Source organism: Daphnia carinata, chromosome 3 (genome assembly GCF_022539665.2).
Source record: "Daphnia carinata strain CSIRO-1 chromosome 3, CSIRO_AGI_Dcar_HiC_V3, whole genome shotgun sequence".
Lineage (NCBI taxonomy): Eukaryota > Metazoa > Arthropoda > Branchiopoda > Diplostraca > Daphniidae > Daphnia > Daphnia carinata.
Genome location: NC_081333.1, coordinates 1,516,397 through 1,540,279, shown reverse-complemented (window position 1 = coordinate 1,540,279; position 23,883 = coordinate 1,516,397). Strand labels below are relative to the sequence as shown.

The window sequence follows — 23,883 nt, the reverse complement described above, 5'->3', positions numbered from 1 at the left end:
AAAGAGTTAGCGAATGGTGCTTTCTTATTGGTTATGTTTGTCTATTTAGGGTCGAATTTCAGAGCAAATTCTACGCTGGCTCTGGATACCTTTTCGTTCCATTCTCATTTGAAAACATCATGGAAGTCCAACCAGGAGAAGAATAGGTTTTACTCTAGATCCGATTTTTCGTCTAATCGCCTTTTTAAAGGCACATGTAATACGCAAGATCTAAACAAAAATCTCTTTCTTAGTAGTTGTTGATTTTAGCAAATTGGTGTTGTAATATCTTCCAATATCCCTCTTAATGAATCTGTACTATTTCTCAATCTAATATAATTAGTAAGCAATGAGATTTAGATTCACTGGATGGAGCTTACACATGGTGACCAGTTTTGACTACCTTATCAAAAGATGACATGTTAAGTATTGAATTTTTGAATGATTTTTTTTCCTAGAATCAGAGCTCAATGATAGCAGGAGAGTCATGCTTTGCTGGGAGAGGAACCTTTCAGTTCAACGTTAGCAGGAAATGAAAGTAGCGATGTGTAGATGTGTTTGGTATGTGGGGCAGTTGCAGACTGCCAGGGAACAGTTGATAAAAAGCTGCATCGTGAACGGCCTACATTCAGAATAACTTGATCCTAGTTTCATTGATATTTCCAATATCAAAACCTATTTTTACAATATTTCTGTTAACAGATGGCGTTGGCGACCGAAAACGAACTAGATAACTTTGATTGCGTTTTATTCAGAAGCTGTAGAAGTAAAACGAAAACAAATACTAGATTTGGAATCCGCGTTCAATTCTGACTATTTCTGGTAAGTTTCATTCAATTCTAAGAGATTTAATTTTTTTTCGGATTTCAACAGAAGGGAAAGGCTATGGCCTTCCCACTTTTCCATTTTTGGCAAAAATCTAACTATAGCTCAATGTAGGTGAATCTTACTCAAAATTTCACGGGGATCACGAAAATCTGCTTTATTTTTGCATGGGACTAATAGTTTTTTCGCTATTCAGATTAAAAGTAGTTGCTCTAAGATAACTTTGTTTGCGTTTTATTCAAAATTCTGCAATTCAAACTGTTATTTAAAATCTTGTCGACAATACGGTCTTGTCGTGGTTTTTCCGATTTTGACAAAAGTGGGAAGGCTATGGCCTTCTCACTCGTAAAAAGCCGCAAAAGTTGGGTTAAAAAATAAGCCTGGGTTTAAAATTTTTTCCTATTAAAAAAAACAATAGCATTAAATCTAGATAACTATAGATGATTCTGATTCAAAATTAACCAAGGAAGACGAAAATTGAATTTTTTTCTACGTAGAGTTTATAGTTTTGGAGTAATCTAAAATATAAAATTGGTGTGTGTGCAAATCGAAAACATTACTAGCGCGCCAGTACGCTACAGCGCTAGGGTGATGCAGCAGAAATATTCGGTAGTGTATGTGTAGAATTAACTAGAAATCTGACCGGTAGATGGCGGCAGTAAAACCGCCATTTTGGGGGGGGCGAGAGAGGGGGCGGGGGGGGTAAACGGATTACGGCATACCATATGGCATGCTAATGTCAGCTGTTTCATTTCGCGTAACGTGGTAGAGAAGCCATGACGGATTGTTCTCTCGTTAAAACTTCTTTGACGATTTTCAGTAATTTCGTGTTTGTTTTTCACGTAGATTTCGCATTTTGAGCTTAATAGGACATTTATGTATGGAAAGCATTCTGTACAAATGCTTTGAGGTATTTTGGCAAAAATTTATTTAGAAGAAATATTTTACCATGCTTTGAAAATTATTTAAAGGAGAACCAATGCTCGATGCTCGTTTGCTTACCAGCACGTTTTACATATTTGTAAGTCGAGTGCGTCCAACTTTACCGCAAAAGGCTTTTTTTTTAACGAAAGTTGTCATCTTTTGTAGTATTATCCACAATCTAATTGTCATAGTTCTTTCAGGTCGTAATTGGGTTTTTGCCCCAATTTGGCTGTTTGACGTTAAAAGTATTAGTTTTATAACTGTACTTGCAGGTCTCCAGGATGTACTCAATAGGCTGAGCTGGCCATGGCATTCTTCTACGACTGAAAGAAATATCACCCGTGTTATGATTTTGGTGCAAATATAATATGTCTAGTATCACTTCTGTGTTTGGGGAGTCATTACGTACTTTGAAGGAAGCTGGGAACTTAAAGCTAAAATTGGTTAAATTCCTTCACAATGCCGTGGTAAGTGATCTAGTGCCAATGATGAGTCATTTCTTTTCTGTTTGTTTTTTGCAAAGTAATTGTTTTCGACAGTTAAACAGAAAAAAAAAGAAAAAGGAATTCGTCGTAAATTTTGACTAAATATTCTTAAGCGTTGGGGGTGTTTTTTTCGCCAGGAAAAGTATATATGTTTATCTGACAGTGAAAAGATGTTTTGGAACAAATACTTCGTTGATGACTAGATAGACAAGTGAAACAGATTGTCGGATAAGTATTCTAAGTTTGTTTTTTTATGTTGTTTTAGTCATGTTAAATAAAGTACACACGAAAAAGTAAATAAAAATTCAATTCTTTTTATTGACCCTCCTCCACCCTACAATTCCGCCACTATTTTACATAATATACAATACACGAATACATATTTACATACACATAAACACATACATACATAACTAGTTAACCTGTTGGCTGCCAAGCCACGCAACCCGTAGGTTGCTGAAACTACAGTAGCTACTCGTCGCGTCTGAAGGATCCCGACCAAGGGGGACTTGTCCGAAGACAAGTCCGGGCTGGCACGGTGATAGAGGCCATTCCGGGAATGCACACCCCAGGCTTTCTATCACCGGACCGAAAAAGAGAAGTCCCTACTGGTGCATTGCCTAGGCGCGCCTAAAGGCCTTGTGCCTTTAGGCGCGTTGGCGACTGTTCCCCCCATGGCCATGGGGAAGAACAGCGCCCGGTTCCCTACAACCTACAAAAAAAATGGGAGCAAACGGGGTGGCAGCCAACAGGTTAACTATACAATACAACACATAACACAGAACAATACAAAACAATATGATACCCGAAAAGTCCCGCGGCGCAGTCTCGGTCGATCGCCGCAATTTTTTTCCTGGATCCGATTGTTCCATCTTTGTGGGTCGCACGCGAACGATGGCGATGAGATGAAAGCGAAAACGGCGATGGGACCCGAGACGAAGGCGAAGACGGTGATGAGACCCGAGACGAAGGCGAAGACGGCGATGAGGCCCGAGACAAAGGCGAAGACGGCGATGAGACCCGAGACGAAGGCGAAGACGACGATGAGACCCGAGACGAAGGCGAAGACGACGATGAGACCCGAGACGAAGGCGAAGACGACGATGAGACCCGAGACGAAGGCGAAGACGACGATGAGACCCGAGACGAAGGCGAAGACGACGATGAGACCCGAGACGAAGGCGAAGACGACGATGAGACCCGAGACGAAGGCGAAGATACCACGATGAAGGTAAAGACGGCGACGATACCACGATGAAGGGAAAGACGGCGACGATACCACGACGAAGGCGATGAGCCCACGGCGAAGGCGAAGAATTGCGAGGGCGAAGGCGAAGGCGAAGAATTGCGAGGGCGAAGGCGAAGAATTGCGAGGGCGAAGGCGAAGACTTGCGAGGGCGAAGGCGATGAGACCACGGCGAGGGCGAAGACGGCGAAGAGACCACGGCGAGGGCGAAGACGGCGAAGAGACCACGGCGAAGGCGAAGACGGCGTGGGCGAAGACGGCGAAGAGACCACAGCGAAGGCGAAGAGACCAGGGTGAAGGCGAGAACAGCGATGAGACTAAGGCGAAGGCGAAGACGGCGATGAAACCACAGCAAAAGGTAGCGACTATACGAAAACGAACCTGTGCAACAGATATAAGAAAATCAGACAAGAAAAAAGCAACACAACATTGGCAGATAAGAGACTAAAGTACCGATTATGATTCAAACAAAGATACATGTTTGAAAACTAGCTCAGGTGATTTCCTTTGATTACTGGGACATAATGTTTGAACTGTGTGAAGACAGGTGATGCTACTTTTGTTAAAATAGATTTTCATTCTAAAAAAATTTTATGCAGACAGCTAGCATCTTCAATTTTCTTTCAATAAAAGCTCTGCATAAACCTGAACCCCTTGAATGAAGATTCAACGGAATCAAATTAAGGGAATATCTAGTGCACACAAAAGTCACAACGTGAAGTACCAAGTGAAAAGGACAAATAAATCACTTGGTTCTCTAGTTATAGATGAATAATGACAGGTGACTTAAGCAGTAATGGTTCAACATGTGTGCCTAAGCTTGAAACAATACAGTCAATCCTTTTAGGTCAACTCACGATTCTTTGTGAGAGATTCTTTGCAAAATAATATTCAAGCATTAAATTAAAAATAATGCTTTTACTATGCTCTGATGAAGAACTGAGAGATAGTTAACTCCTGAAAAACCCAAGATTGCATTTACTTAGGTACAATTTCAGCATTGATTGTTCACTACCTGAGTTCTACTTATCATTACTTGTTAACATAACAGGCTTCCATTGTCCTAGGTCTAATAATGAAGCAAAAAAATAATGCCTGAAGAATAATAATTGTGTCGTGTTACTTACTTGCTAATGTAAATGCACAAAAAAATGGGAAAACTTTGACGATAACAGAGTAGAAATGTTCTCATGTAGACACAGCTAAAATGGCGGACATGACAGACGACGTCAGCGTTCAATCCTGTGAGTTTCGATCCGTCACGACACAGGATTGTTAAAACGTTATACTATAACGAACTATAAGCATTCCAGGATATTTACATACTCGCGGTGAATAGTTTACTATACTACTAAGTTCGGGTGTTTTATGCAGTCTTTTAATATGCAAATTTCCAAAAATGCTCCGAAAATACTGAAAAACTAATACAAATTACAAGGTACCCAACATAACGAACCAGACGTTCGTTATTCCTGCAAAGTTTAAGGCTGGCACGCATTTTGTTAATCAAATAATGCCAGAATCAGCTAAATCTATCGACCCGCAAACTTCACCTCAGCAAGATGTGGGAGGATCCCGAAAAAGTGATTATTTTTTTTACATAGACTGTTTCGTCTGTCTCCTTGGGTTTAATATGGATTAAATGAGGACTTTGTCCAATTAGTCGGCTTTAACTGTTGGCCATAACTGTGGTGCAATGCTACTACAATGTGACATTACATTGTAAACAAGAGAGGAAAAAGTGATCAAAGTCGCCGACATGAAGTTTCATTACAGTTTATTTTTTTTTTAAATTTTGTATTAGCCATGCTCCACACGTTTTCTTCAAGGTGCAGCTACCATTACCAATGCAGGGTACGAATGTTGTCATTTCATTGCGAGCGGCAATTGTACGTGGTTATTTGTTTACGATCTTTGGCGTCTTGCATCTTGGTTTTCGCGCGGATACCGACTTGCATCACTCTAGTTTTCATGCGAAGAAAGGAAAAACAAGAACCAGAGGTGGCAGCCGCGGTATTTTAGATAATAACGATCGCTGCATCTTACAGTCATCAATTTTCCCTGGAAATCGATGCTGCGTACCTATGGACTCATTTTAGATTATGTACTTGTAAATAAAGAACTTGCTCATACCTTCGAACTCTTCACTTGTAAATATAGAATGGGTTTTCACTTGATTGGTTTGCTCAATATGTACATTGTTAAACAAAATAAAATTTTCAAGAAAATGTTTTGCTTAACTTGCATGATTGCCATGTGATTACGCTTGAGTTTTATAGTTGGACTACTTTTATAATAGTCCTAAGGTCAACATACCTAAACTGGATGCAATGATGGATGTAAGAAAACTGATATCCAAACTTGATACCAAGCATGGTTGTAATGTTCAGGGCAAAAAACATGGTCAGTAATCACTTTGATCATGCCTTCTGTAGAGCATAGAAGGGTTTTTAAACATCAAACACTATCATACCTGTAATCTAGAATCTCTGTTGGCTTACCAAACACTCCATCCAATCCAAGCACTGCCTTCAAAGCTTAACGATATTAACACGTTAATCTCCTTTCCATAACCGTCTCCATAGACAATTGACTGGCAAACGAAACTGGCCTAACAATCGATTGACAAATACAGTATTTAGAATACTCCTGCTTCTTTTGGGGAGAGATCTATTCATATCCGCCATCGATGTTGACTGCTAGATTGTGCTTTGACACTCTTGACCGCTAGCTGGCGTTTGTAAAATAGTGAACTACCGAACTATAGTTGTCTGTCAAAAAGTGGGTCAAACAGCGCGTCGTACTAACCGTTGAGATGTAAGAATGAACGCATGAACTTCCCGAATTTCTCCGAAACGCTAACGTCGGCATTGACCAAAACATTGTCAAACACGGACGAGTGTACTTATTAATCGTCTACATTACACATAATCCCTATTGGGAAACTGGAACAACATTCCGATAGAGCTCAAATTGATAGGTGACTTATTCCTTCTATTCAACAGTCCTATGACGAACTATTAGGACAAAATAACTTCAATCCGTCAATTCTGCACAATTATCAGATATTTGCCCATCAAACAAACGAAAAACGTTCGTGACTTTTTCTACCAAATCTCAAGATTTCTGATTGCAACACTTTTGAAGATAATTTTAAAAATTTGTAAAACAGTTTGGAGAGGGGAAAAAAAGCATAACAGTTACTTGGGTCTACATTACCCTATTATGAACAAAATTATGTAAAGAACTTAGTAGGCTGGGTCTTCATTTATTCTTCTATCCAGTAAACCATTCACTGACTTTTTCTTTACGTTCGTGAATTAACGTAGTTTTTGTGCTAGTAACCTACCGAAGAGCTATATTATAATAATTTTACTAAACAGGGCAATTAATTGCATACCGTAGAACATCGAACAGTAAGTTGAGGTTGTGCTTCAGCTGCGTCTGAATTTGTAGAACTACTAGTACCAGACACCACAGCCTCATTTTCCACATGGGGTGGTCGCCCGGTATCTACGGATACCGAAACACGCTGACTCTCTGTATCTACTGTATTGTTAGTTTGAAAATGGCAATATAAATTTATACGTGACATGAGTACCGATTGAATGCATGGTGTCCGAGCTGGATGTCATTTGCGCTGTGATAGTCGAACCTAAAGACAAGATGCAATTAATAAGGTTATTCATATCTGAGGGATAACAGCCTGTTTAAGCTTACCAGGTAATACATGGGTGGGATTTCGACAAACCTTTCCTTTGACATTTACAACTACCAACAATTCGGCTTCTTCACTATCGACAGACTGAGCGTCCATTTCTAAGGTATCCGCTTCTTTGTCCCGTTTCTTATTCGCCTCATCGTCAGGGTGTTTCGGCTCATTAGCATCACCGATCTCACTTTTGTCAAATATATCTGGTTTGGTCGTCGACGCGTCTGATTCTAACGCGATGGGAGGTGTTTTGGATGTGGTGGTCGATGCGTCCGACTCGACATCCACTGGAGGTGTCTCGGTGGTAGTAATTGATGTGTCCGATTCGACTTCTGTGGGAGGTGTCGGAGGACCTGGTTCACCTAGCACTGTCGAGCCATTTTCTTCATCTGTTATGTTTTCTTCAGACATTTCACGTTCCTCGTCGATGGGATGTAAAGCGGTTGAGCTATCTGGAATGTTCTTGCTTGCATTTTGAATTATTTTCATCTGCTCTATCTGATTATCCTTTGATGGATACACTGGGTAAAATTTTCGGGTGGGGTTAATTTGCTTCACAAACTCATCTTCTTCAATCGATTCGGTATCGACACTCACAGGTGGGCGCCGCCCGGTCCCAAAAATTTCAATTTCTACAGGCTCTTGATTGCTCGCACCGGCTGAAGTGGTGGACGGTGGATTATTAATGACTCGGCGAGCGTGGGATCTCTTGGCATCGTCATCCCTGTACAATCAAAAATAGAAAGCTAATTTTTAGAAATTCATAAGTTTGCAAGCTTACCTCGACGTTAGAAAATTGGCTACAGCTTTTGACGCTTCGCTGATGGCGTGTTTAGCTAATTCCCCAGCTAACGTAAGAAAGACGAAAAGAAAAAAATAATTAATTAAATTAATGAAAAAGTGAATGGAAAACAAAATTATTGATCACGCCACTTCGTTAGAACAAATATGTTTCGCCCTGGCTTTTCATACCAATATCACGACATCAATGATACCCGTAATTATCATTAAAAAATTCAATTTACATGTTACGGAAAAGCGACACGGAAAAGGCATCGTACGCACAGCACAATACCGGCACATTCTGCTGTATTCCAAGATATTTATATTTAAATGCACTCACGCAGAATTAGCCTTGTGGCTGTTTGAAATTCGGACGCCGAAAGGGTTGATCTTCTTGTTAATTTCACCAATCCTGCCGCTTCAGCCACCAGTCGCGAGTATATGTCGTGCATGAAATCATCCTCGAAAATAAAAACGGTTATTCTTTTTTAGGGACTGAAAATAACATAAACGTTTACAGAACTTACCATTACTTTCATTGCTTTATTCGTCATCGACAACTACATGAACAAAAAAAAATATGATTTTAATATCAAAACACTGTACGAATTTTTTTTCTTTAATAGAACGGATAGAAAGAAAGCGAATCATTGAACTAAATATATCAGCGATAACTAAAAACTTGCCTGTGGATGCACTTGCTTCAGTACTTTGAACACATAGTTAGAGAAACGAGCCGTCTGGAAAGATTTTTTACGTCGTGTCGATTCCCTGGTTTGCCTATGATTCAGAGCTGGTTGCACAAGCTCTTTTTCCACGGAACCTATACTTCTCTTCCTACGAGCCATGTGTCCAGGATTTCTAATCACGCACAAAAAATTACTTGATTCCTTCCCTTTAACGTTGGAAAATATCATAAAACAGAGGGATTGTGAAGGAAAACGACTAACACACGTTGAAGCAGTAGTTCAACTGACCAATATTCTTACCCTACCCATGGTTTCCTTTCCTCCACTAAATCGATCACTTGACCTTGCAATAATTCGAAAAACGTTACCTCTCATCTAGTTTTTTAGGCAACCTTGCAATTATGCAGTCTTAAAGATAGGGGGGGGGTGATCCCTTCCCCCTCGCTTTTTCTTACCGTATCATAAATTTTTTATTAAGATTTGCTCGAGATGATAATTTAACAAATTGTTACATAATATTCTCATTTCACCTTGTTTCACATTTTCCGTGTCAATTTTACCGCCGTTCATTTATTTGTTTTAGATTATAGCGGCAACGCTGTTTTCCTTTTTTGTTATTTCCAACATGTGATGTAATTTAGCACCTCATAGTCGAAAAATAAAAGATCAGGCAAAAATGGCGATGTATCAAAACATTTCTCGTGCGGTTATCCGGTCTCGTTCAGCGAATCAGCCGTCGGTATTGTGTGCTTCGTATCATCAGAAAGTAAGCAAACTGCAAAGATGGATATTTGTTGAGTTTTTCGTCAAATGAATCACTTGACGCAATTTATAACTTGCATACGTATATGTGTCGTCCGCAGGCCTGCAACCACTAAAAAAAATTTGTCTTATTTTTATATTTGATCGCTTTCTTCAGGTAATAGATCATTATGAAAAGCCAAGGAATGTTGGTTCTATGGACAAGAAGGATGTCAATGTAGGCACAGGTCTTGTTGGAGCTCCAGCCTGTGGTGATGTGATGAAACTTCAAATTAAAGTTGATGAAAACGGGAAAATTATTGATGCAAAGTTCAAAACTTTTGGTTGTGGTTCAGCGATTGCATCAAGCTCATTAGCCACTGAATGGGTGAAAGGAAAATCAGTAAGCTACTATTATTTTTTGGAAAGTGTAATCTTTTTTAACATTTTATATTGGTATAATAGGTTCATGATGCCTTGAAAATAAAAATACTGAAATTGCGAAAGAATTATCGCTTCCACCAGTCAAACTGCATTGTTCTATGCTTGCTGAGGATGCAATCAAAGCAGCATTGAAGGATTACCAAGTGAAACAAACTTTACAGAAGAAAAAAGAAGAAAAAAGGAGTGCTGTTGCTCAGTAGAGGGCAACCAGTAGCTTTTTGTAGAGGCAGAGAAAAATCTCTACCAATTTATGTGATGAAAATTTGAGATATTTCTGGAGGTAGCTAACAGTGGGCACGTAACAAGAAGTTACTACCTTTGCTTAACTACACCGAAGTAATCTTTTAAGATTTGTAATATCGAACGAAATACATGAAACAAGCGAAAGTAGACCTCGTTTAAGAAGTTCAGTCATTGATAGTAGAAAAGTCCGTTAGGTCGTGAATGATAAGCAGAAAATAGAATTTTGGATCAAATAGACTAGAGATTCAAGTAACTGCCTTCATTATTTGGAAAGTTTCCCATTTTTCGTAAGCGGCAGCAATGGTTTTCCGTTGCTGCGCTGATTAAGTTTTTTAGCTGTAGGGGATGCAGAGCTAATTTGATCGTTTCGGCTTAACACAGGAACTTTTACAGAATTGGATCCGGTCATTTCGCTGGGAGCCGAAATAGTACCTCGAAAGTCATTCTGGGTATGTCCCTTAATAGAAAAATAAACATGAAGCGTGAGGAGTAACCGAACATGAAACCCAACATACCAATTCAGTCATCTCAGGACTATTTAACTCTTCAGTTTGGTCGATTTGTGCTTGAGACATCAAATCGGTCAACCCACTGGGGGATTCCTTGCTTTGCGGACGATCGGTCTCCGATATAGATCCAGGAAGATTCCATTCTTCCTAAAAATAAAAAGATTTAACACATGTTTTTATTTATTCTAGTTTCTCCGCAATACTGTTATTTCTTCAAGGGGCTGAAAATGGTTTTTGATGCCATTTAATGGATCAACACAAATCTGTGTAACAGTTTCTTCCACTTCGTTTTGCAAAGCCTTGAGTCTTTCTATTCTCGCTCTTCTAGAATCCCTTTCTTTGTCCTCTTTTGCTTTTTGCGCCGCTATATCATTCGTCACACGCCGATCAATCTTGTCGAAGTTCCTAATAATAGTTTCAACCAACCAACTATACACACACAAATTTAGTTTAATTTGATTTTTTAATAGGCTTGTTTAGTTATTACTGGAATCCAATTCGTATAATGGGATCAATGTTCTTTCCGGTACCCTGTGTCGCGCAACAGATTTCAATTCTAGTAGGCGTTTGGCACACGTTGGCCAATAGTTCGAGCTGAAGTTTGTCGGCAACGTCCACCTCATCGAGAGCATCGAAGTGATCTTGTTTATTGGCTAGCCTGGTAGTAACATGTACGTTGGTCGCAATGGTTTTGTAACGAGAAAAAAAGAACACTGATTACTCACAGAAGTAGAGGCTTTCCTTTAAGTATTGGGTGTTTCATTAATGAACTTAGATTTTCGTGAGCTTCGGACAATCGCTGAGAATCACTAGCATCAACAACGTAGACGACTCCGTAGCACTAAATTCCATGAAAGTGTGGAAAAGATTAGGGGAGTAATGCCTAAACGAACATTGTAAACTTTTTGCAATGTGAGACAATATGTACCTCAGCAAAATAGTTATGCCAAATATCACGAATTCTGGAGCTGCCGCTAAATGCACAAATTTTAATTGAAGTACTGTAAGTGTAACCTGTATAATACATAGCCATACATACAATATTAAAAAGTTGAATAATTGGTATACATACCCAAGATCATAAATATTAATAGTAATTCCCTTTTGTTTGGTTACAAATTTTGAGAACCCAATAGTGGGAACAGTGTCTGTTAATGTTTCTAAAAATCAATGATAATGAAACAAGAGTAGATAAAAGTTAACAAAAAACTTAATAATTATTAGAAGCATAAAAAAAATTTACCTCCAACTAAAGCTCGGCTCATACTTGTTTTGCCAGAGTTATCTAGCCCGACCACAAGAATGGTAAGTTGCCTGTTGAATCAAAATAAAACAAAAAATGTGTTGCTTATTAATAAAATAATATCTTAAAAAGGTATACCGTTTAAGGCCAATATTATTGCACAGTGACCCTCCATTTCCCATTTCCGCAATGTTGTCTATATGGCTATATGGATTGAAATTTTATTCCAACAGTGTGTGGAAACCTGTGGTAAAAAGGATCACAGAAAGTAGTAAGTCAACGTTTTTCCAGGTTCGTACTACAAAATCGAGTGGTAATAACAAACACACGATCCAACTGCTTACCAACCCTTTCGGACATAATGAGAAATTCTTCGATCCAAGAAAGCGTTTTCCGAATTCGCTCGCAAGTTACATAGAAAATGTACGTGCAATACGTAGTGCATATAGATTAAACATAATACGGTAACGAATACAGTGGTGATCAATTACATTCATACGGGTTTGTTGATGTAAACAACGCGGTTGGCAACCCAACGCTGCCAATCTTTTTCTAACGTGATTGCGTGGCTGGAAACGCGCCTATCTCTATCTCCACCAAACAAACAAAACTTCCTGGCTATGATCACACCATTGTTAGATTATTCAAGCCACACTTCAAAGTGGAGAAGTATTGCATAGAATATATCTTTTTTTTTATTGAGAATAAAAGGAAAACGAATAACATTACAAAAGCATTACCGACGCAGCGAAATTTTAGGGTACGTTACATGGAAGAAACCAATAGAAACTTTCTATTAGCTAGGATTGCAATTGTTGATTTTTTCCATCTCCTCTTTAGTAAGAGATTCCTTTTTTGCACCGGTAGCCCATCGAGTCGACGAAGTTGGGGCCACTGCAACAGCTTTCGGCATTCGAGCTTTCATTTCTTCTTGGTGTTGCTCTTGAAGAGCTAATGACGCGGGTAGTGGGTTTCCTGTTGTAATGGGAGCCGAAGTTTTTGTTCTAAGATTTCGCTCGGCCTCCACCAGTGGGCGATCTGAAAGAAGTCGTTATGAAATTCAGTTTGCTTCTTTTTTTGTGCACGAAAATGGCGTTCATACCTGCAGTATTTTCTCGCGAACCAGCAGAAATAGACGATTGACGTTCGAGTGGCTGTGAAGAGTTGTTCGACGAACTGCTTGGTGGCCTCTGTGGGTCTTGGCCAGTCATTTGGAAATACATTGTTCGATATTTAATTAGCTTTTCTTTGTAAAACTCCATTCTTTCGCCAAGATCAGAGACTTTCTTCCTTAGCCGCTCGTTGTCTGAAACGTATTGCTCCATTTGCCATCGGAACTGTGTGTTAAAACATGATTGCTTACAAGAAAACTGACTAGTTAAAGTAAAATTTTTTGAAAACTTACGCCAAATCCTTTATCAGCAATCGGATCAGTTTGGATAGATATGGATTCAACGGAGATAGAAACACGATGCTTGGGTAAGCTAACTGTTGCCTCTTCATTTGGCCCATGACGGAGTAGGCGGAGCTGCTCTTTGCATTTTAAGTACTACAAGGAAAGACAAGATAAATGCATTTTTGGTATACCATAAAGCATAGCGGTACTGCACCTGCTGCTTTACAGAATCAAGTTCTTTTTCCAGCCTCTCAGTTTTCTTCTTGCGAGCATTCTCTTCTGTCTCAAAATTCAATCGTAGAACTTCGCTTTTTGATTTGGTGTCAGCGATTTCTCTTTTAAGACCATCAATCGTTTCTTCCATCTGTCTTTGGGCTACTTGATTTGAGTTCGATTCGAAGGCAGTAAGTTTGGCTCGTACTTGACCGATTTGATCGTTCAATATTTTTATTTGATGACTAAAATCATCACGCTGACCCTGGGCCACACGTAATTGGCTTTCCGTTTCACATAGCGTAGTCTTCAAATTTTCATAATCGCAAAGGATGGCGTTCTTCTGTGACTCGGAAAGCAATTTATTTTGTTCTAATGCCGCTTTCTCTTCAGTAATCAACTGTAACTTTGAGTTAAGGCGTAAAATATCCCCTCGTGAACGCTCTTGATGTTCCAAAATTTCATCCCTCACCGATGCCAATTTTTGACACTGATTGACAGCATCGTTATATTGCACTTGCAAAGCATTAAGGCGTTGCTTTAATTGCGAAGATATTTCACGTTCTTTTTGGATGTCATCGAGACCACTTCGAATGTCTCCAATTTCTTGATCTCGGCATTCTAATTCCGTTTCCAACGACTGAATCCGGTCTGACAGACTCGACTTCTCAGACTGAACCTGTTGCAGTTTGGAATGCAACATATCGAATCTTTGCGTAAGGTTTTCCATGTCTTTGCGTAGATTTTCATTTAGGTTCTCTTTACAACTGAGCTGCGTCAGGAGATCATCATTGGCACTTTGCATAGATTCAAGTGCGGATCGAATGCTTTCCAGTTCTTTGTGGGATTCGTGCAATCTTTGCTCGGTGTGTTTTAAATCTTCTTTGCCTCTAAGTTGACTATCTGTGGCGTGAGATAATTCCTCGTGTAAGCAACGCACTTCCTCTTCTTTCTTCTCTAAAGCACAGGACATCTGTCTTGATTTGCTGGCGGTCTCTTCAAGACGAGCTTGTAGCATTAAGATTTTTTCAGTCATAGGACCAAGACTAACCAGTTTTTCCTCTTTGGACTGTATATCCGACTGGTATTGCTCAATTTCTTTACTGAGATTTGCATTTTGAGCTACAAGATCCTCTATATTGCGTTCAAGGGAAGCTACTTGCGTAGAGTGACCTTGTTTTTCAAGTTGCAGAGCAAGTGCCCGAGATTGAAATGATTCCATATTTCTAGACAAATTTTCAACTTGTAAAACTTTTTCTTCTAATGATGCTTCCAACCGAGACACTTGTTCAATTGCCTCTTTCCAATCCGATTGCAAAGCATCGAAATCTTCGCGCGCCACCATCGTTACGCGACTGGAATGTTCAAACTTCATAACTTCAGCTTTCGCAGCTTCCAAGGCAGTCGTTTTTTCCTCAAGAGTTCGCGTTAATTCATTGACTCTTCCATGGAGCTCAAGAAGCTGGTGTTCTGTTTTCTCCTTTTCCTCCAAACTATTTTTCGATGCTGCAGCCGCAATAGAAGCCGCCTGCTCTGCAACTCGCTGCAAAGCTAAATGAGCGTCGCATTCTGACTCGAGGTTTTCTTCGAGATCTTCAATTCGTCTTTTCGCTTTAGCCAAATCATTTTGGACGATTTCCTTCATGGACTGGACCTCAATCAAACGAGCATGTGCTTCCTTAAGACTGAGTTCAAGTTCATCGATTATTTGCAACTTGATGTCCAATTCAACTGATAATTCTTGTTGTTTTGACGAAGCTTCTTTGTCAGTTGCCGAAAGAATGTTAATCTTTGACTGCAATTCATCGCTAAGCTCTTCGATTTTTATCTTCGCCACGCTTATTTCATCTACGAGTTCTTTATTGGTCACTTGAAGCTCTTCTACTTGACCCCGATTTTTTTCAAGTGCATTACGTAGGCAGTCAACTTCGGAATCATTGCCCTGTAGTTCTTCCAATTGTTTTTTAGCCTCCTCCATCGCAATAGATTTAATGCGAATTTGTTCTTTCAGTTCTTCTACCATAACAAGAACCTCTTTTTTCTCTGTTTCTAACTGCTCCTTTAAACGCAAAAATTCTTGAGAGTTTGTACGGACTTCTTCCAGTTCTTGTCGCACACTTTTGAGATCAGCTGTGGTGGAGTCTAACTCCAGGTGAACTGCAGTTATTTCATCATGTGCTTGACTGATTTCAAGCAGCTTCTTTTCCAATTCAGCTTTGAAGTTTTCTTTTTGAAGCAATGCCTCTTTTTCAGCTTCCTGAACATCTGCGAGTTCTTGAGTCTTGGAATCTAAAGCATCTTGTAGGCTATCCAGTTGACTCGTTAATTTTTCAACAAGCTCTTCCAGCTGAATTTTTTCAAAAGAGCTTTGTTCTACTTCCTCCATTCTAGAACGTGTTTGCTTGAGGTCGTTTTGAGCAGCATGGACCTCAGCCGTCTTCAAGTCGAACTCTAGTTTCAGTTTTTCGATTTGCTCCAGAGCACGGCTCAGTTCTTCATAAGTCTTTTCATGTTCAATGTTAGGTTTCTGTTCGAGCTCACTTGAAGCGGCAAGGCGTTCTAACGTTTCACTCAATTCAGTATGAGCGGCTTCGAGATTTTCATTTGCCTTTCTCACCTGAAGCTCGAGAACATCTTTTTGCTCGGATAGCTTATTCATTTCATTTCGAATATTCGTGAAAATCTTACGTGCTGAATCGACGTTGTTTGATACGACAGTTGACTCTTCATGTAGCAAGAGAATTTTTCCATCAAATTCATCTAGACTTGATATCAACTGTTGTCGTCCTATGCTTCGCTGTTCAAGGACTTGGATGGTAGACTGTGCGGTTTCGAGAGATCGAAGCGATTGTTCCACCGCTATGGTTTTTGAAGCGAGTTCCTCCTTAAGTTCGTGGATTTTGGCAGCCATTTGGGATACTTCTTCTTCAAGTTCTTGTTGGCGTTTATTACTATCATCCACTTTTTGTATGACTTGCGCAGCCGATTCCGACACTTCATGAGCCGTCAAAGATCCACACGTTTCTCCAAGCTGTTCTCTTAAACTAACGAATTCTTCATCCGACCCACAAGATTGTTCCATATTCACGACTGAAATGGAAATCGACGGGTCACCCATGAAGCAACTTGAATCAAATCCTTCTCTTGAATTATTGAATTTGTTTGTAGAACTTTCTTCTTGTCGAGCGGAGAACTCCATTTTGTTTTGCTCTTGACGAAGAGCTGCAAGTTCGTTTTGTGCGCTTTGTAGTTGGTTACGTAGAGCTTCTTTTTCTTGACTTTGAGCATCATAATCAGTTTCGTAACGTAATAAAACGCTCTGCAATAAACAAAACCAAGATTTGCAACAGGTACGGAAAGAAATAAGCGATGATGTGTTACCTGCAATTCGATAAGGTATTCACGTATCTCTTTGATTTCTAACACATCTAATTCGTCAGACTGATCAGATGTAACCGCTAACCGAGTTTTTTTGCTTGGCTCAATTTCCAATTGGGACGATTCCAAAATACACGTTGATTGATCCATCTTTTCCAATGCAACAGATAAAATTGAACTCGGCCGTTTGCGGGTTTGACGTGCACGCGAAACGAAAGAGCAATCATCATTAGCAAAAACGTCACGTAATTCATCTGCCAGGCACATTCCGCTAAGAGAACTATCATGCATTTCATCATCATTTTTGGCAACATCGTTAGGCATTTGAAGAGCAGAGTCCTTGAGATGACGTAGCTCATCTGTAAGTGAGCGAATTTGAGATTGTGCTTCATCGTTACGCTTGTGCCTGTTTGTAATAATGCAAAATTAAATCGAATTTCAGTCAAGCATAGAGTTCCTTTCACATCAGAAGACTGACTTACATTTCGAGAAGTTCTTGTTCCACAACAACGAGTCTCTGCTTAGCGTCAAAATTCTGTTGTATCGCTGTGGGATTTTGGCCAAGCTGCTCCAGTTGGTTCCAAGCTTCCTGCACGCAACACAAAGATTACAATCAACTTAAATTAAATTCCAACCAAATTTACTCGGGATTCCCCATACCTGAAGTGTATTTCGAAGATCAACTTCTCGCTTAGCATATCTCTCACTAATAACTTGCAAGTGAGTGTCTGATTCTGAGTGATCTCTTTCCAATCGATAGAATTTATCCTTAAGATCGCTCTTTAAAAAAAATTACAAATTTTACTTTAAATTGGAATAACTCTGAAATGGTATTATGCCGATTTCTAACCAATTCTTTGGAGACGCGTTTCCTTTCGTTCGTTTCTGATTCTAATCGCTCTTGGAAGTCAGCTTGCTGCGAACGAATTTGTGCTTCATGTTCCGCTTCTTTAGTTCTAAATTCTGTTTGAAGCTCGCTGAGTTTTCGATGTGTATCCAAGTATAAGACTTCCATATCGTTGGCCGTCTGTAATGCTCGATGTAGCTGATCGGCGGATTCCTGAATATAAGAATATTTCTTATAGATAACGCATATGCTTAAATATGAATTTTCATACCGGAGTCGCAACGTTTTTTGCCGTAACTTGTGGATGAACTCCGATTTCCTGCTCTAAGCGGGTAAAGTTTGTAAGATCTTCTAATTCTTCCCTTAGATCTTCATTTTCTTTTTCTTTATTCAATAATGTCATGCGCAAACGCTGCACTCGTTCACGCAATACTGGAACGGGCGTAGAAGGCACGCTAGGTAACTTGAAAGGAGATTCTCCTGCATCAGTCATCGTTCCCACGCTCACTTTAGCTACTGGATCAGAAACTGAACTAAAAACCATTTCCGCTGGCAAAAACGTTTCTGATTCGAAGCTTTCTGCATCTCCTGATGCCTCGTCAATAGCCATATCAGAACCGGTAAGATTACTTGATCGCTGGCGACTAGCAAATACCTGTGCCACTGTAACAATAAATCAAGCAAGATTTTCAATACATATTCAAAGATTGGCACTGTTTCAACGAAAAACTATGTGAAAATGAAAGTTGTATTTTTCAACTAAGTTTAAATTACCTGTGCGTGGAACTCTCTCCGAAGATGGAACTGGGGGTGTATTCACTTCCAGAACGGCCGGACCTAGAAGGTTTAATTCTTGTCTCAAGCGGTTACCACCCCATGTCATTCGACGCAAGTTTCGTTGGGCACACTAACCGTTGTTGTAAAAGAAAAGGTGATTTGATATGGCATTTACATTGAAAACATTTTAAAACTTACACTAAGACTATTATCTGGTCTTCCAGATGCTACATCACCACAACTTGATACCACTAGCTGCTCCTTCAACTCATTGATTTTCATGTCTTTTTCTTGTAGAAGTCGTTGCATTTCTTCAATAGCTTCAGGCTTCTTTTCTAGTTCTTTTTCTTTTAATTTCTTCTCCAAGTCTTTGATGTAATTATTGTATTTGCGCAGCAGAGCCTGTTGGGAAAAACGGTAGTGGTACTTCAGCGGAGTACTTAATTAATTTGTCAAAACACACCTGATCTGAAAGAACTTCGTTGACGTGTGGTTGATTCTGTACAGCTTTGGCGCTACAGGCAAACTTGAGGGTTGAAGAAGTCTCGTCCAAAACGGTTGGAGTAACGTTGCAGATGATAGCAGTGCGTGCATTTCCACCTAGCGAAGCTCGCAAAATGTGAGTGAGCTTGCTGTCACGAAAATTAACAAAACCTTCGCCTTCACTCAGCTGCTTGATGACCAGACTTAAAGCAGACAAACTGGTGTTGATTGCACATCCTTCGCGGAAACGATCGCCAGTTGCATTCGTCTGGGAAGCTTTTTCCGATCCAGCAAGATCAACTAGGGTTTTCGAAAAAATTTTAGGACGAGAAATTCATAATACAATAGCGATGTTACCCAAATTGATATGAGACACTATAACAGCAGCATCAGACCGATCAGCTTCATCACGAGGCAAACTTTCCACAATTATCCTGAAGATGGTATGAGACCGAGAACTTCTTTCATTCATGCTGGTGCCCCCAACTTTTCGCTGCTTGTTACCTTGTTGCATTAACTTTAATACAGCATCAGGGGTATTCACATTAGTCTCAATCAAATTGTGTACAACGACATGACCTTCTGCCAATTCTTGCACTTTCAGTTTTTGATGGCTTGACGAAAGGAGGTCAGAAATTGATTCATTATAAATTTCAATATATGAGCATCGTAATAAGAAGGCACGCTCAGGGTTTTGTTCAATAAGTGTGAAAATTCTGTTAACTGCCAATTGAACAATCCCAAGCTCTTTCTGACTTCCCATCATGGTGTATGTTTTCCCAGATGCAGTTTGGCCATATGCCAAGACAGTTACATTAAAACCATTCATGGCAGAATCAATCAGGGGTTGAACCAATGCAGTAAAAATTTTATAGTTTTGGGTTTCCGTACCAAAGACTTGATCAAACAAATAAGGATTTCCAATCCTTTTTTTGGTGCCAGGTTCAATTTGAAAGACCATACCTTGTTCACAAGCCCAATGAACTTCAACATCTTTCTTTTGAAACAATACTGGCCGTACCCTTACGGCCACTTGGATTTTGTCAGCCATCCTTTTGCAACTGAAATCCAAACACAAGAACGAAACATGCATTTAATGGATAGTTTGCATCACGTAATAAAAAACCCTAAAAAGACAATACTTACAGAAAACAAAGTTTTACCTGAATTAATACTACTGTTGATTGAAATACAGAAGTTTATTTTAAAAACTTACATTTAGTGGAACGACATGAAAATTAACCATCCGTTACTAGACTACCATTCAAATTTCAACTTGACAGTACAAATGCGGCGTTGCCATACTTTCATTTACGCAGATGCAAAAATATGGAGAGAAAAAAAGAAACTAGAGACCAGAATCAATAGAGAATATTCTCTATGACTCTGCTAGAGACTAGACAGAGGAAGGAGATATAAAATATAAAATAAATTTCATATTTGAAATTTCGTTTCAGTATATTGAGATTTAAACAGCACACGTTTAATCTACTATTGTGCATAGTGAAGCACGGTACATTGCAAAAAAACTGTACATAAGTAATTCTACGTTAAGGATGCCACAACCAACGGATAAAAGACAAACAAAAAAGATACTTAAGAACATACTTGCTTACGGTCTTTTTTACGATTTACGCTTTCTGCATAATTATGAAACCTGCTGTAGATAATGGACAACAAGCCATTTTTACGCAGAAAAGTACAACAACTTTTCCCTTTAAAACTACAGTTCGGTGAAGATGTGTTGTTCTCACCATTGGTAAGAAAAAATCACCATGTCAGTGACAAAGTAAGGAATAATAGTACATTTCACAAGCATCTTTATCCCTTAGCCATTAATTATATAATCACTGGATTGGTCTTTATTATTCGATTGCCTGCTATTTAGAGGGCGTTGTTTGCTCTGTTTTCGGGTGTTGTGCAATTTCTTACAAGGCTTACCAAAATCTGACTTATGCGGTTCTGTCGCTAGCATTCCTTGTTGCTGTACGTTGGCTATTAACGATTCGTCACGTTCATGTTTATCACTAGCTGGGGATGTTATTGATACGGCGACGAACGAGTTACGTCTAGATGTCGGATTGCTACCGTTGTGTTTCAACGAAGCAATTTTCTTCCAGTAATTTGGCCCTAACAAATTACTCGTCCCTGGCTGATTGGTAGTATTTTGCACTTTGTGGTACTGGAATTTGGGATGAACCCTAATAACTGGTTTAGAATCATCATCAGCACTTCGATTTTGGTAAGCCCCATTTCTTGTGAGTATCTCTGTAGTCTTTATCTTTCCTTTTTTTTCTTGTTGGCGACCATAAGTGGTGAGGTGCTTCATTTTAAATGGGAACGTACGACTTAATCTTGTTAATTTTTTTAGTTCATCTTCGATTTCACTGAGACGTTCTTCAAAATTCTTTTCTGAACGTCTTTGCTCTGGCTGATTGAGTACTCCTGTAGAAGCCCATCTTTGAACATCTTGTTCGGTTTTTGGTTCCCTGTTTGGTTGCAACCCAGATGCCTCGAGTTGAGGATGAATAAGGTGGGACTCCTCAACAGCAAAAAGGACGTCTCTCCAACGTTGGAATGCCGTTTCTAATGAAGGCGAAGGTGAAATACCTAAACTAGTTGTGTTTGAAATAATAGCTATTTTATCGTCAGGCACATCGTTCCTCTTATCTCCTGGTCTTTCCAATCTTTTATTGGTCCAGCTAGATTCACTCCGGCTGGCATCGATCCTTTGAGAATAAGCTGCATTGTTTGCTTCCAGCGTTTCTAATAATGAAGAAAAATCATGCTTCAAAACATTTTTCAGATATTTGAAATAGTTTCTACCCAAAACTCGATGAATTTGTTTCCAAATAGCCGGATGTTCTGCGATTTTGACAATGAGTTCCAATACTTGTTCGCTTGCTTTAGGATCGATCAATTCCTTCGAGAAAGAAATATCATTATGATTGAATATTTTAGATTTTAGAGCTTCATATGAAAGAGCAAGAAAAATACCACTGCGTCGATTACAGCGTTTCTTCCGTTCTGCGAGTCCAACACGTCCTGCTTTTTCCCAATAATAACGTTCTGCACGATAAAAAAAACAAACAAATTTTTTTTGGTTGACATTCACAATTCTCTTTTAGCCAAAATGATGGAACGTGAAGCGTGGGAATGGAACCACACGTTTGGCTTCCCCACGAGCTATCGTAGTTAACAACGAAGCTATACTTTGCCCTTTTCTGTAAATATATTTTCTTTTCCTTTTTTGAGGAGAAAAAAATGGAAAATATTCTTTAACTTTTATCGGTTTTCCTCGTACCACAATGAGACGATGCTTGGCAAGTGTTAACAATCAGAAGACCATTGAAAATAGTCCTAGACTCACATGCAATATAAGATGTTGTACGTGACTACGTGTCGGGAGTACCTTAGGGAGAGGTGAGATTGTAATAGTTGAGTTGACGGCGAAGCCCGAGGACGATTCAGACGTTGCAATAGAGTCAGTACCGCCTATAGCAGAAATCACGATGAATTTCGTTTTCTGTCTTTTCGCTTATGTTTTTTAAATCTTTCTTTAGCAAAAAATGATTTTTAGCCAATTAGTTGAAAGCCATGTTCACGTCCGCGTTAGAGGTCAAAGTGGATCGTTATTGGGGAAGGACATTTCCAAATATAATATTCTTTCTCCTTATGTAGTTTCAGTTTTTGAACAAAAAAATGCTATTTTAGTTATTGAATAGATTATTTTGGTATGGAAGCGGGAAGAAATGGGATTATTTCAGACCGTGTCGCCTTGCCAATGGCTAAGGTGATGACATGTGTCAGGAACAGGTACAACACCGAAACTTCTCTTATCAGAATGGCAACTGGAAGCCAAATCTGTACAAGCAACGATTTAACTAGAAATATTCTTTTCCTCTGCGATTGGCTGTCGCTCCTACGTCTCTTACTCTTTTTAACTAGAACTACATTTAGGTAAAAAAAAAAAAAAAAAAAGATATTCTAATAACCTAACGTTTAAAACCTAACCTAAAGTTTAAAAGAATGTAAAGAAAAAAACATTACCTGATGAAATGATGAACAGTAAAAGGACGACAATTCGCCTTGCGGTTTGCATCTTCCGGATGGAAGTAAAAAAAAGGGTGGACAATAGAAAAAGGATAAGTCGAGTGAGATTGACGACACAGAAGGAAATAAAGCTCTAGACGGGCTCAGCCTCTCTTTTTCCCTCTCTTCTCTTCATAGTTTTGGGATTGTCCGGTCCGCTACCGCTATAAAGGAGAACGCAGTTTCCAACAAACGCGCTTGCGTATTCGATTGATTGACGATTGAGGTATGCCTTATCACCTTGCCCTTTGGTTTCTTTCGTTTCACGCACAACACTCGAAAAAACGTGACATTTCAACAATTCAAATACGTAAAAAATTGAAGTATTTGGTTTTCAAACGATTTTTAAAGTTAATCGATTTTAGTCTATGCTGTTGCTTCTTATTAATGCAACATTTTACATAAAGTGAGCAAAAATCGGACAAGCAAACATTGAATCGATGTTGGAGGGGAATCGGGAAGAAACCCCACGAAAATATTCGGCCCCCGGCTGGATTGCGACATCAGAAGGTGGAAACCTCATTAAATATCTCATCAACCAACGGAATAGAAAATTGGCGTCAAAGATGCTGCTAATGGTACGTCGCGTAGAATGTGACGTTTTCTATTAGTAATCGATGGCGAACGTCCCAACGACTAGTTCCCTCTTCTTCCCGTTTAACATAAAAGAATCTGGATGATAAAACGCGATCTTTGTATCACCCATCAGACTTCGCAAAGACTCATTAGTCAGGACTAGCAAATCCTTTCTCATCGTGTCGTGATGGACCGCGTCCATTTTCTGGCCGTTCTCCGATACAATACAGAACAATAACAACCGAAAAATCTGAAAGAAGGAGGGAGGCGATCGAACGTGTAGACTAGCGTTGATTAA

The 23,883-nt window shown here is 39.4% G+C and overlaps 7 protein-coding genes and 1 long non-coding RNA gene across 16 annotated transcripts in view; 3 read left to right on the top strand and 5 right to left on the bottom strand.

Annotated features, from left to right (window-relative positions):
* The window catches only part of LOC130693607 (V-type proton ATPase 116 kDa subunit a 1-like), a 49,108-nt gene extending 48,778 nt beyond the window's left edge, over nt 1-330 (top strand). For all 4 annotated transcript variants that reach the window (XM_059494626.1, XM_057516782.2, XM_057516783.2 and 1 more), the window contains one exon: nt 50-330. In XM_059494626.1, coding sequence (XP_059350609.1) covers nt 50-146 — 97 coding nt within the window. In that variant the 3' untranslated portion in view covers nt 147-330. The remainder of the gene's footprint in view (nt 1-49) is intronic.
* Nucleotides 1-23,883, top strand: part of LOC130693630 (uncharacterized) — a 50,321-nt gene that overhangs the window by 8,331 nt on the left and 18,107 nt on the right. The window lies entirely within an intron of this gene.
* LOC130693666 (uncharacterized) lies at nt 5,280-6,107 on the bottom strand. Its single transcript, XR_009001738.2, has 4 exons — nt 5,961-6,107; nt 5,776-5,888; nt 5,593-5,606; nt 5,280-5,541 (listed from the first exon to the last, which is right to left on the bottom strand). It is a non-coding gene; the product is annotated as an uncharacterized LOC130693666 (long non-coding RNA).
* On the bottom strand, nt 6,424-8,892 carry LOC130693620 (uncharacterized). Of its 3 annotated transcripts, none has more exons than XM_057516803.2 (8): nt 8,641-8,892; nt 8,482-8,514; nt 8,295-8,415; nt 7,953-8,019; nt 7,180-7,895; nt 7,061-7,114; nt 6,860-6,999; nt 6,424-6,804 (listed from the first exon to the last, which is right to left on the bottom strand). In XM_057516803.2, the coding sequence occupies exons 1-8, from the start codon at nt 8,869-8,871 to the stop codon at nt 6,736-6,738; spliced, it is 1,431 nt and encodes a 476-aa protein (XP_057372786.1). In that variant the 5' UTR covers nt 8,872-8,892; the 3' UTR covers nt 6,424-6,735. The 3 variants fall into 3 exon arrangements, with proteins under 3 accessions (XP_057372786.1, XP_057372783.1, XP_057372784.1); XM_057516800.2 differs by having other exon boundaries at nt 6,860-7,008; nt 8,641-8,891; XM_057516801.2 differs by having other exon boundaries at nt 6,860-7,005; nt 8,641-8,891.
* Nucleotides 9,254-10,215, top strand: LOC130693649 (iron-sulfur cluster assembly scaffold protein IscU-like). Its single transcript, XM_057516838.2, is given in 4 exon segments — nt 9,254-9,409; nt 9,563-9,787; nt 9,850-9,865; nt 9,868-10,215. Coding segments are annotated over 4 exon segments (492 nt in total). The 5' UTR covers nt 9,254-9,319; the 3' UTR covers nt 10,029-10,215.
* LOC130693629 (ADP-ribosylation factor-like protein 13B) lies at nt 10,169-12,363 on the bottom strand. Of its 3 annotated transcripts, none has more exons than XM_057516811.2 (10): nt 12,168-12,363; nt 11,962-12,067; nt 11,824-11,894; nt 11,653-11,740; nt 11,509-11,554; nt 11,306-11,421; nt 11,068-11,238; nt 10,784-11,009; nt 10,587-10,727; nt 10,169-10,528 (listed from the first exon to the last, which is right to left on the bottom strand). In XM_057516811.2, the coding sequence occupies exons 2-10, from the start codon at nt 12,003-12,005 to the stop codon at nt 10,334-10,336; spliced, it is 1,098 nt and encodes a 365-aa protein (XP_057372794.1). In that variant the 5' UTR covers nt 12,006-12,067; nt 12,168-12,363; the 3' UTR covers nt 10,169-10,333. The 3 variants fall into 3 exon arrangements, with proteins under 3 accessions (XP_057372794.1, XP_057372795.1, XP_057372796.1); XM_057516812.2 differs by having other exon boundaries at nt 12,172-12,363; XM_057516813.2 differs by lacking the exons at nt 11,962-12,067; nt 12,168-12,363 and having other exon boundaries at nt 11,509-11,594; nt 11,824-11,875.
* Nucleotides 12,494-20,215, bottom strand: LOC130693602 (uncharacterized). 2 transcript variants are annotated; one of them, XM_057516774.2, is made up of 14 exons: nt 20,064-20,215; nt 19,275-19,978; nt 18,898-19,217; nt 18,633-18,836; nt 18,432-18,564; nt 17,929-18,320; nt 17,661-17,870; nt 17,471-17,590; nt 17,293-17,399; nt 16,814-17,216; nt 13,434-16,751; nt 13,229-13,372; nt 12,926-13,160; nt 12,494-12,861 (listed from the first exon to the last, which is right to left on the bottom strand). In XM_057516774.2, exons 2-14 carry the CDS (start codon nt 19,966-19,968, stop codon nt 12,620-12,622), a joined length of 6,522 nt encoding a protein of 2,173 aa, XP_057372757.1. In that variant the 5' UTR covers nt 19,969-19,978; nt 20,064-20,215; the 3' UTR covers nt 12,494-12,619. The 2 variants fall into 2 exon arrangements, with proteins under 2 accessions (XP_057372757.1, XP_059350608.1); XM_059494625.1 differs by having other exon boundaries at nt 20,081-20,175.
* On the bottom strand, nt 20,397-23,139 carry LOC130693626 (uncharacterized). The gene is made up of 5 exons (XM_057516809.2): nt 22,968-23,139; nt 22,330-22,412; nt 21,915-21,986; nt 21,744-21,840; nt 20,397-21,683 (listed from the first exon to the last, which is right to left on the bottom strand). The coding sequence occupies exons 1-5, from the start codon at nt 23,017-23,019 to the stop codon at nt 20,746-20,748; spliced, it is 1,242 nt and encodes a 413-aa protein (XP_057372792.1). The 5' UTR covers nt 23,020-23,139; the 3' UTR covers nt 20,397-20,745.